Below are 12,562 nucleotides of genomic sequence, written 5' to 3'. Positions count from 1 at the left end.
ATATAAAATTAGATCATACTGACTGTACAGCCGCTGCCAGCACCTTTGATCTAAAGGTGGGGCTATTAAATATTAGATCTCTTGCATCTAAAGTGCTAATGGTTAATGAACTTATTACTGATTGGGAGTTTAATGTACTTTTTTTTTTTAACTGAAACATGGATGAAGCCAAATTAATATATAGCATTAAATGAAGCCTGGATACAGTTATATACACCAGCCTCGTCTAACTGGAAGAGGAGGAGGCATCGCGGTTATTTATAATGATTATCTAGGTGTAACACAAAAACCTAGTTATAAATTTAATACATTTGAAGTTCTTCAAACTAATATAATATATGTAGCCTCGAAAAATAGGTCTACTCAGTTAATTCCTTTACTTATTATTTATAGGCTCCCGGGGCCATATTCTGAGTTTCTTTCTGAATTTGCAGATTTTATCTCAGATCTGGTTAGACAAAGCTTTAGTTGTCGGAGATTTTAATATTCACTTCGATAACCCAGAAGGCCCTTTGAAAACAGCATTTGTGTCCATTTTAGATTCAGTAGGGGTTAATCAGAATGTCACAGGACTGACCCATAATGGTGGTCACACCCTCAATCTAATACTAACATGCGGGTTAAACGTAGAAAATATAATCATACTTCCACAGTCTGAAGTTATCTCAGATCATTATCTCATCTCATTCAAAATATGTCTAAGTAATAATATATGCACCTCACCACGCTACTGTATTAAACATACATTCACGTCAACTACTGCACAGAGCTTTATAAATGATCTCCCAGAGTTATCAACTTTCACTGTCAGCCCCTGCAGAACTTGATCAGGCAACTGAATGCTGAGAGTCAACGTTCCGCCATACTTTAGATAATGTAGCTCCTCTTAAATGGAAAATGGTCAGAGACACAAAATTAGCACCCTGGTATAATGACACTCGCACTTTAAAACAGACCACTCGAAAATTGGAATGTAAATGGCATCAAGCAAAATTGGTAGCATTCAAATTAGCGTGGAAGGAGAGCTTCCTGAGGTATAGAAAAGCTCTTAGTGCTGCTAGATCAACATATCTCTCCTCTCTAATAGAAGATAACAAAAATAAGCCTAGATTCCTGTTTAATACTGTCGCAAAATTTAACCAGGAATGAGTCCACTATAGACACATGCACACCTGTAGTTTGTAGTAGCAACAACTTCATGAATTTTTTTTAATGACAAAATTGAGAATATCCGACAAAAATTTCAAACTGCTAATTTAAGGTCAGACAATGTAAGTGACCCGGTAGTTAACAACATAACTGTATCAGATCAGCAATTAGAGTGATTTACTCCCCTTAGAGAAACTGAATTACTTTCATTAATCTCAGCATCAAAAGCCTCAACTTGTGTACTAGATCCCTTACCTACACATCTATTCAAACAGATAATACCTGAAGTAATTGAACCGCTTCTAAAAATAATAAATTATTCTTTTACGATTGACTATGTACCCAAATCCTTTAAACTAGCAGTTATCAAACCCCTGATTAAAAAAACCTGACCTTGATCCCTGTCAGCTGTCCAATTATAGGCCAATATTAACCCTCCCCTTTATCTCCAAGATCCTTGAAAAAGCTGTGGCACAGCAGTTATGCTTATATTTACATAGGAATAACATCCATGAAATGTATCAGTCAGGATTTAGACCTCATCATAGCACAGAGACAGCACTGGTTAAAGTAGTAAACAACCTACTGTTGGCGTCTGATCAGGGCTGTGTCTCGCTGCTTGTGTTGCTTGACCTTAGTGCAGCATTTGATACCATTGATCATTCCATTCTTCTGGATAGACTAGAAAATGTTGTGGGAGTTAAGGGAACGGCCCTCTCCTGGCTCAGGTCTTATTTAACTGATCGCTATCAGTATGTTGATTTTAATGGTGATTTTTCTAGACATACTGAGGTAAAGTTTGGTGTTCCACAAGGTTCTGTCTTGGGTCCACTGCTTTTTTTTCTTTGTATATGTTACCTCTGGGTGATATTATTCGTAAACATTGTATTAGTTTCCACTGTTATGCTGATGACACACAGTTGTATGTTTCTGCAAAACCTGATGAGAGACACCAGCTTAATAGAATTGAGGAATGTGTGAAGGACATTAGACACTGGATGCTTATTAACTTCCTTCTGCTTAACTCTGACAAGACTGAAGTACCGGTACTTGTACTAGAACCACATGCAGCTAGAAGTAAGTTTTCTGATTACACAGTAACTCTGGATGGCCTTTCTGTTTCTTCACGTGCAGCAGTAAAAGACCTCGGAGTGATTATTGACCCCAGTCTTTCATTTGAAACTCACATTGATAACATCACCCGGATAGCTTTCTTTCATCTCAGAAATATTGCTAAGATAAGAAATTTAATGTCACTACATGACGTGGAAAAACTAGTTCATGCTTTCGTTATCTCCAGGTTGGATTATTGTAATGCCTTACTGTCTGGATGTTCCAATAAGTGCATAAACAAGCTTCGGTTAGTTCAAAATGCAGCAGCAAGAGCCCTTACTAGAACTAGAAAATACGACCACATCACCCCTGTCTTATCCACACTGCACTGGCTCCCAATCAAATTTCGTATTGATTATAAAATACTACTATTGACCTTTAAAGCACTGAATGGTCTCGTGCCACAGTACCTGAGTGAACTTCTGGTCCTCTACGACCCGCCACGCCTACTTGGATCAAAAGGTGCAGGCTATCTGCTGGTACCTCGTATAGTGAAGGCTACATTAGGGGGCAGAGCCTTTTCTTACAAAGCCCCACAGTTATGGAACAGCCTTCCAAGTAGTGTTCGGGAATCAGACAGAGTCTCAGCACATAAGTCTAGGCTGAAAACATATCTGTTTAGCCAAGCCTTTTGTTAATGGTGTTTATGAGGTAAAGGTGTAGATCTGGAGGGTCCTCAGACATAGTGTTTTGGTAAACTGGGATGTATGGATGCTGTCAGTCCCCCACTCGCTTGCTCACTCGAGTTTGTTGACGGTGTAGTGGGTGGCTGCTTTATGTCCCGGGGCTCCCTCATGCCTGTGTTACCTTCTGGCTCTCCCCTTTTAGTTATGCTGTCATAGTTAGTTGCCAGAGTCCCTGCTTGTACTCAGTGCAATATGTATACTGTTCCTACTTATTCAGGTGACATTGGGCATACCTAACAACCTGTGTTTTTTCTCTCTCTCTCTCTCTCTCTCTCTCTCGCTCTCTCTCTCTCCCCTCTCCCCAAATCTGTCCCTCTGAGTTACATGTTGGTCCTGGGATCGAGATGCTGACCTCTTCTGCTCCTCGGACCTGCTACCTTGTGTCTGATTGGAGTCTCATCGCATCGCTCCTGTGGAGGACGGCCCCATGTGGACAGTTGAAAGTCACACCTGGAGGACGCTCTGGACAGTTACAGTAATGCTTTTATGGCTGAGGACTACAGTTGACTTGCTAACTTTAGGACTGCAGTTGTCATGAACAGTTTTGCACTCAAGTTTCCATCAATGAAGAGTTTATAACATCAACGAAACTGACTTCATGTTAAAACTGTTAATGTTAGTCATGTTGTCTGTTGTTGCCCAAATGAGAATGGGTTCCCTTTTGAGTCTGATTCCTGTCGAGGTTTCTTCCTCATGTCGTCTGAGGGAGTTTTTCCTTGCCACCGTCGCCACAGGGTTGCTCATTGGGGATAGATTAGGGGTAAAATTAGCTCATGTTTTAAGTCATTCAAATTCTGTAAAGCTGCTTTGCGACAATGTTTATTGTTAAAAGCACTATACAAACAAACTTGACTTGACTTGGGGGGGGGGATATAAAAAAAAAGCATACCATAAGCTGGTTGCATAAGTGTGCACACCCTTAAACTAATACTTTGTTAAAGCGCCTTTTGATTTAATTACAGCATTCAGTCGTTTTGGGTTCACACCTGCCATCAATTAAAATGACTGTGATTAACCCCAAATAAAGTCCAGATATTTACTCCATTGCATCCTCCAGCAAAAGCCAGGGTTTGCAGAGAGCTTACAAAGCATCAAAGGGATCTCATTGTTGAAAGGTATCAGTCAGGAGAAGGGTACAAAAACATTTCCACAGCATTAGATATACCATGGAGCACAGTGAAGACACTCATCAAGAAGTGGAGAAGATATGGGACAACAGTGACATTACCAAGAACTGGATGTCCCTACAAAATTGATGAAAAGACAAGACAAAAACTGGTCAGGGAGGCTGCCGAGAGGCCTACAGCAACACTGAAGGAGCTGCAGGAATTTCTGGCAAGTACTGGTTGTGTACTACATGTGGCAACAATCTCCCGTATTCTCCATATGTCTGGCTGGACTATGGGGCAGGGTCAAAGAAAAACATCAAGACCCAGCTAAATTTTGCAAAAAAAAAAAAATCATCAACTCTCCCAAAAGCATGTGGGAAAATGTGTTATGGTCTGCTGAAACCAAGGTTGAACTTTTTGGCCACAATTCCAAAAGGTATGTTTGGCGCAAAAACAACACTGTGCATCACCAAAAGAACACCATACCCACGGTGAAGCATGGTGGTGGCAGCATCATGTTTTGGGGTTGTTTTTCTTCAGCTGGAACAGGGGCTTTAGTCAAGGTGGAGGGAATTATGAACAGTTCTAAATACCAGTCAATTTTGGCCCAAAACCTTCATGTGTCTGCTAGAAAGATGAAGATGAAGAGGAATTTCATCCTTCAGCATGACAATGACCCCAAAATGTTTTGGAATGGCCCAGCCAGAGCCCAGACCTAAATCCAATTGAAAATCTGCAGGGTGACCTGAAGAGGGCTATGCACAAGAGATGCCCTTGCAATCTGACAGATATGGAGCACTTTTGCAAGGAAGAGTGGGCAAATATTGCCAAGTCTAGATGTGGCAGGCTGATAGACTTCTACCCAAAAAGACTGAGTGCTGTAATTAAATCAAAAGGTGTTTCTACAAAGTATTAGTTTAAGGGTGTGCACACTTATGCAACCAGCTTATTGTATGGTTTTTTTTATTTTTTATGTTTTTCCCCCTAACAGATTTGTTTGTTTTCAATTGAATTGTACAGGTTATAGGCCACATTAAAGCTGGGAAACGTTTTGAAATAATTTATTGTGGTCTCAGGTTTTTCTGATGTAAAAAACATAATAATTTTAATGAGGTGTGTACACTTTTTACCGATATATCCACTGTATATATCTCATCTCATCTCTCTCTCTCTCACACACACACACACACACACACACACACGGATTAATCTCACGGCTGTGAGTAAACACAGTCAGATAGAATTAAGTGCTGTGTCTCAAGCCACACAATGCATGCTAAATATTATTCCTAAATAGTAATGACACCAATGGTTGAATGGTACACTATTTAGAACAGTAATATGATTGTTTGAAGGGAAAAGCATTGTACCACAGTAATCTCACAGTGCACAGCATGCTTTCCTCAAAGTGCTGTGTACAGTGGTGCTTGAAAGTTTGTGAACCCTTTAGAATTTTCTATATTTCTGCATAAATATGACCTAAAACATCAGATTTTCACACAAGTCCTAAAAGTAGATAAAGAGAACCCAGTTAAACAAATGAGACAAAAATATTATACTTGGTCATTTATTTATTGAGGAAAATGATCCAATATTACATATCTGCGAGTGGCAAAAGTATGTGAACCTTTGCTTTCAGTATCTGGTGTGACCCCCTTGTGCAGCAATAACTGCAACTAAACATTTCCGGTAACTGTTGATCAGTCCTGCACACCGGCTTGGAGGAATTTTAGCCCATTCCTCCGTACAGAACAGCTTCAACTCTGGGATGTTGGTGGATTTCCTCACATGAACTGCTCGCTTCAGGTCCTTCCACAACATTTCGATTGGATTAAGGTCAGGACTTTGACTTGGCCATTCCAAAACATTATTCTTCTTTAACCATTCTTTGGTAGAACGACTTGTGTGCTTAGGGTTGTTGTCTTGCTGCATGACCCACCTTCTCTTTAGATTCAGTTCATGGACAGATGTCCTGATATTTTCCTTTAGAATTCACTGGTATAATTCAGAATTCATTGTTCCATCAATGATGGCAAGCGGTCCTGGCTCAGATGAAGCAAAACAGGCCCAAACCATGATACTACCACCACCATGTTTCACAAATGGGATAAGGTTCTTATGCTGGAATGCAGTGTTTTCCTTTCTCCAAACATAACGCTTCTCATTTAAACCAAAAAGTTCTATTTTGGTCTCATCCGTCCACAAAACATTTTTCCGGTAGCCTTCTGGCTTGTCCACGTGATCTTTAGCAAACTGCAGACGAGCAGCAATGTTCTTTTTGGAGAGCAGTGGCTTTCTCCTTGCAACCCTGCCATGCACACCACTGCTGTTCAGTGTTCTCCTGATGGTGGACTCATGAACATTAACATTAGCCAATGTGAGAGAGGCCTTCAGTTGCTTAGAAGTTACCCTGGGGTCCTTTGTGACCTCGCCGACTATTACACGCCTTGTTCTTGAAGTGATCTTTGTTGGTGGACCACTCCTGGGGAGGGTAACAATGGTCTTGAATTTCCTCCATTTGTACACAGTCTGTCTGCCTGTGGATTGGTGGAGTCCAAACTCTTTAGAGATGGTTTTGTAACCTTTTCCAGCCTGATGAGCATCAACAACGCTTTTTCTGAGGTCCTCAGAAATCTCCTTTGTTCGTGCCATGATACACTTCCACAAACATGTGTTGTGAAGATCAGACTTTGATAGATCCCTGTTCTTTAAATAAAACAGGGTGCCCACTCACACCTGATTGTCATCCCATTGATTGAAAACACCTGACTCTAATTTCACCTTCAAATTAACTGCTAATCCTAGAGGTTCACATACATATCTGTGAGTGGCAAAAGCAATATTGGATCATTTTCTTCAATAAATAAATGACCAAGTATAATATTTTTGTCTCATTTGTTTACCTGGGTTCTCTTTATCTACTTTTAGGACTTGTGTGAAAATCTGATGATGTTTTAGGTCATATTTATGCAGAAATATAGAAAATTCTAAAGGGTTCACAAACTTTTTCAAGCACCGCTGTATCTTTTGGGGTGTTGGATTTAGCTGTCATACTAACACTAGCTAGCTACCTAAAGTAGAGAGCAACATTATAAAGCCTGGTTATTACCATGTTTTTCTCTGTGTATTTTGTTCTGCTTTTTAAATGTGCTCTGTACAAGCTGCTAAAACTCACCTTAGAATGAAAATTAATGTGTTTGGATTTGGTGTTTGATAAAACATGTTTCTTCACTGTATTCATGCCTGGATGGATTTTAATTAGGAGTCCCATGTGCAACTGCTCTGTGGAGAGCTCATAGCTAATTAGCTAGTAGCAGAGCACACGCACAGACGCGCGCACACAGACAGAGAGAGTGTTAACACATCACTGTAGTTCTCATATATTAACTTCTGACCAACAGATGCAATTAGTGAGGTCACTGCACTTAACGTATTCACCAGGCGTGAGGTTCCAGTTGTCGTCTCTGCTAAGACTGAGTTTCTGGGACACCTCGACACTGTGATAGGTGAGCATTCATATGTGTGAGTAATTTCCTCTTTAACAGAGCATCTGTAGTCTTCCCTGTGGTGGCTGTTTGTGATTCACTACACACTGCTAAACATGCCACCTTTCCCCAGCATGTTCTGTGTAATTTTCTTCACATGAATCCTGCTAGTCTCACTCAGGAGCTTCTTGCAAACACTCCTCTGTGTAAAATCTTGAGTGTGTGAGCATGAGTGAATAGGAGGGTGGGTGAGTGTGCATAAATGAATGAGCTTACCGTATGTGTGAAGGAGTGAGGGAGTGAGAATGTGAAGTGGGGCGTGAGCTTGGGAGTGCCGGAGTCATTGAGTGAGCCTGTGAGGTGGAGGAGTAAGGGAGTGAGCCCGTGAATGAGGGAGTGAGTCTTTGAGGTGGGGGTGATGGCGTGAGCCTGTGAGGTGGAGAAGCTAGGGAGTGAGTCTGTGATTTGGGGAGTGAGCCTGTGAGGTGGAGAAGCTAGGGAGTGAGCCTGTGATTTGGGGAGTGAGCCTGTGAGGTGAGGGAGTGAGCCTGTGAGGTGGGGGAGTGAGGGAGTTGGCCTGTGAGGTGGGGGAGTGAAGGAGTGAGCCTGTGAGGTGGGGGAGTGAAGGAGTGAGCCTGTGATTTGGGGATTGAGCGAGTGAGTCTGTGAGGTGGGGGGGGAGTGAGCCTGTGATTTGGGAAGTGATGGAGTGAACCTGTGAAGTGGGGATTGAGGGAGTGAACCTGTGAGGTGGGGATTGAGGGAGTGAACCTGTGAGGTGGGGATTGAGGGAGTGAACCTGTGAGGTGGGGATTGAGGGAGTGAGCCTGTGAGGTGGGGATTGAGGGAGTGAACCTGTGAGGTGGGGATTGAGGGAGTGAACCTGTGAGGTGGGGATTGAGGGAGTGAGCCTGTGAGGTGGGGAGTGAGCCTGTGAGGTGGGGGAGTGATGGAGTGAGCCTGTGAGGTGGGGGAGTGAACCTGTGAGGTGGGGGAATGATGGAGTGAGCCTGTGATTTGGGGATTGAGCGAGTGAACCTGTGAGATAAAGGAGTGACCCTATGAGGTGGGGGGAGTGAGGGAGTGAGCCTGTGAGGTGAGGGAGTGAGCCTGTGAGGTGGGGAGTGAGCCTTTGATTTGGGGAGTGAGGGAGTGAGCCTGTGAGGTGGGGGAGTGAGGGAGTGAGGCTGTGATTTGGGGAGTAAGGGAGTGAGCCTGTGAGGTAGGGAGTGAGCCTGTGATTTGGGACATGAGAGAGGTGGGGAGTGATGGACTGAGCCAGGGAGTGAGGGGTGATGCTCTGAGGTATGGCATGAAGGAGTGATCTTGTGAGTGGGGGAGTGATCCTGTGAGGAAGTGAGTCTGTGAGTGGGGGAGTGCACCTGCAAAAGGAGTGAGTCTGTGTGTGAAGGAGTAAGGCTGTGAGTGAGGGAATGAGTCAGCGAGTGAGCCTGTGAATAAAGGAGCAAGTCTGTGACTAGGAGAGGGATTCTGTAAATGAAAGAGTGAGAGAGTGAGAATATGAGGTGGGGAGTAAGCCTGTGAGTCAGGGAGTGAGGGAGTAAGCCTGTGAGTGAGGAAGTGGGCCTGTGAATGAAGGAGTGAGCCTGTGTTTGGAGGAGTGAATCTGTGACCTAGGGGAGTGAACCTGTGAGCGGGAGAATGAGGGAGTGAGTCTCTGTGTGAGGGGGTGTGTCTGTGACCAAGGGAGTCAGTTTGTAAGTTAGCCTGTGAATCTGTGTGAAAGAGTAAGTCTGTGACTAAGGGAGTTAGCCTGTGAGGGGGAATAAAAAAACAAGGGAGGGAGCGGCCCAAGGATGAAGTGAGGCAGTGACCCAAGGATGAAGTGAGGCAGTGACTTAGGGTGTGAGCCTGTGAGTAAGTATGTAAGATTGAGTGAGTGAGCAAGTGAGTGTATGTGAGTGAGCAGGTGAGAATACATGAGGGAATGCGAGTCAGAGGGAGTGAATGTGAGGGAGTGAGTTGGATTGTAATATGGATCATAATTCTATGATGTATTATGCTGATTCAAATTAAAATCTGTGGGTGTGGCAGGCATCCCTGACAGCAGTGAGGAGGATGCACGTGTGGCCCAGGAGCTGGGTGTGAGCTGGGAATCAGTAATGAAGAGTGAAGAAGATGGAAGTCACACTCTAATCAACTCTGCTGAGGTACACACTCCAAGTGAACCATGTCCTAAATAAACCAACCCCGGACACATTCCTTCACTTAAGGCTCCCTTCACTTCCAAGCCTGAAATATTCTTTGAAATGATACAGTTGGTAACTGGATGTCATGCATACAGAAGTGGTTCTTGGGAGATGAGAAAGTAGGGTGGTTAGAAACGGACTATTTCATTCGTCATAACATGTCAGTCAGTTGCAATGGGCATGTATTGAAATGCTTGTCAAAATTCATGTCGTGTTTTCTTGTTACTTCCATAAAAGACTTGGAGGCAGATTTCACTAGCAGTGGAGAGGAAATAAAACCAAGTTAGTGTTTCACAAAGCCCAGAATTTCTTTTTAACACTGTTGTAACACCAGATTCATGTTTAACAGCCTCTGGTAAAAAAATGCTGTGAATTAGAGCTGCACAATTAATGCTGTTTTTGGAGGCCTTGATTTATTCAGTCTTCACATTGCTGTGTTTTGATTGATTCACTGATTGTGTATTATTTAGTATTTAAAAGATCCACTCAGTTCATCATCATCATCAGTCAGCTGCAGAGCAGTCGATCACAAGTTTCATCCGCGACTGACGGTCAGCAGCCAGTGCAGCAATAGTATTGGGGGTCAGGTCACCCTCCGCATCCCCCAGCAGGTTCTGAACGTAGGTAAGGTAGCTCGTCTTCTGACGTCCTGGGCGTCTTTTGCCATGGGTTGGGATGGAGAGGGCATATGTCCTGATTGGCTCCTCTACGGACATCCTGAGGGCGTGTCCAATAAAACACAATTGTCGCTATCTGACTTTTTTGATGAGAGGCTGGGTGTTTGTCGCCTTGTATATCTGAGCGTTGCTAACATTTTCAAGGCGCTTAATGTTCAGCATAACTCTGAAGCAGGATGTGGCAAATGCATTTATCTTGTTCTCCATGTCAAGCGGCAGTACCCAGGATTCACATCCATATCAGAGCACTGACGCACAAGTGACATTAAAGAGCTTGATTTTTGTAGCGATGGGGAATGATGGGCTTCTCCAGATCTTTTGAAGTTTCCAAAAAACAGTCCATGCAAGTGCCCTTCGCCTGGTAAAATCATTCTTACTGGATGCCATCATGGATCCTAGATATTTAAAGTTTGATACATGTTTAATAGGCTGACCATACACTTCCAGTGGTGGCTGTGGGTTGCAGTTGATGGTCATATACTCAGTTTTGAGAACGCTAATGGTGAGGCCTAGTTGTTTACCTGCAGCGGCAGTTCTGGTAAGTTGTGCCTGTGCTTTAGGTATAGAAGACTCCAGCAAGGCGATGTCGTCGGCAAAATCCAGATCGTTTAAGATTTTCGCTGGATATCTTCTAGACTGACGAGGATGAGTAACTATGCCGGAGTCAGTGTCTTCAGTTGATTTTTTCATTAGGAAGTCAATGAGCACAGTGAACAAGAAGGGGGCAAGAACATCCCCTTGCAGCACCCCTGTGGTGACTTGGAGTGGATCAGAGATGTTACAATCCACCATGACAACACTTAGAATTGTTGTAAAGTACACTGATGGCATTGACAGTGACAACCGGGATACCATAGTGACGTAGAACAGCAAACATGACATTCCTATTGATGGAGTCAAATGCTTTCTTGAAGTCTATAAATGTGATGACAGGTGACAGTTGGTGGGTTTGAAAGGCTTCAATGATCCTCCGTAGGATGTGTATTTGCTGGGTACAGCTTCTGCCTTGATGGAAGCCAGCCTGGTTGTTCCTCAGAATTGGGTCAACATGGTCTCTTATCCTCATTAACAGTATCTTCTTGTAGACCTCGGCAGCTATGGACATTAGGGTAATCCCTCTGTAGTTGGTCATGAGGCTGAGATCCCCTTTCTTTGGCAAAGGAACTATGACGTTTGTGGTCCATTGCTCAGGTGGGGTAAGTGTTACAAAAACTTCGGAGCAGAATGTATGTATTGTGCTTGCCATTACGTCTCCACCCCCTCAAAGGGCTTCTGCAGTGATTGCACAGTCCAGGCCAGCAGCTTTGTTGTTCTTCATGCTTTTGATGGCCTTGACTGTTTCCTCTAGTGTGGGTGGGTCGACACAGATGGGTAGGTCCTGATCGGCTGGTGGCGGGAGAACAGATGTTTTTGGTCTGCTGTCATTATTCAGTAGGTCTGAAAAGTACTGTCTCCATTCAGTGAGAAGCTCGTTGTCGCTAGATGGGGCTGTTCCATCTTGCTTCTTTACCTTTTGGTTAGCTCTTCTGTTCTGGCCGGAGATTAAGTTGATAATTTTCCACGTGGAGATGTGGTCACCTTTTTTGTCTGCTTCTTCAAGGTCTTCTATTTGTTGTTGTGTAAAGGCAAGTTCATCACACCCGTAGGACTCATTCAAGCTCGTATTTAGTTGCCTCCATGTCTCTTTTGACCGACAGGTCCTTGCAAGCAGGAATTTTCTCTTTGCTTTGTCTCTCTGGTCACGTAATTCCAGGGTCTTATCTGACACCCAGCTGGGCATTCCACAAGGTTTGCATTTTCCTACCACCTTTTCTGCTGTTTCCGCTACAGTCTTCTCCCACTGGGCATACCTCTCAGTGATTGATGATGATGCCTCATCACATTTAAGCTCCTTGAATCGGTTTGAAAGCTCAATCCAAAATTCCTTCCTTGTTTGGGCTACCCTTAACTTCCTCCAGTTGAACTTAGGCCTTTGGCATGGTTTCCCTTTGGATGTACGGAGACTGGTGGTGAGCAATATACTTAGGATATGATGGTCTGAATCCAACTCTACCGAGTTGTAGGTTCTACAGTTCCGTAACGAGTTCACCCATTTGCCGTTGATTAGAATGTGGTCGAGCTGATGAGTGGAGC

The 12,562-nt window shown here is 43.5% G+C and overlaps 1 protein-coding gene across 1 annotated transcript in view; it reads left to right on the top strand.

The window, feature by feature from the left end:
• Window positions 1–12,562, top strand: part of lars2 (leucyl-tRNA synthetase 2, mitochondrial) — a 101,341-nt gene that overhangs the window by 52,083 nt on the left and 36,696 nt on the right. Inside the window, exons 10-11 of the mRNA XM_060922316.1 lie at window positions 7,459–7,563; window positions 9,598–9,713. Coding sequence (XP_060778299.1) covers window positions 7,459–7,563; window positions 9,598–9,713 — 221 coding nt within the window. The remainder of the gene's footprint in view (window positions 1–7,458; window positions 7,564–9,597; window positions 9,714–12,562) is intronic.

Source organism: Neoarius graeffei, chromosome 5 (genome assembly GCF_027579695.1).
Source record: "Neoarius graeffei isolate fNeoGra1 chromosome 5, fNeoGra1.pri, whole genome shotgun sequence".
NCBI classification, from domain to species: domain Eukaryota; kingdom Metazoa; phylum Chordata; class Actinopteri; order Siluriformes; family Ariidae; genus Neoarius; species Neoarius graeffei.
The sequence above is the reverse complement of the archived record's forward strand: the minus strand, read 5'-3'. Positions and strand labels throughout refer to the sequence as shown.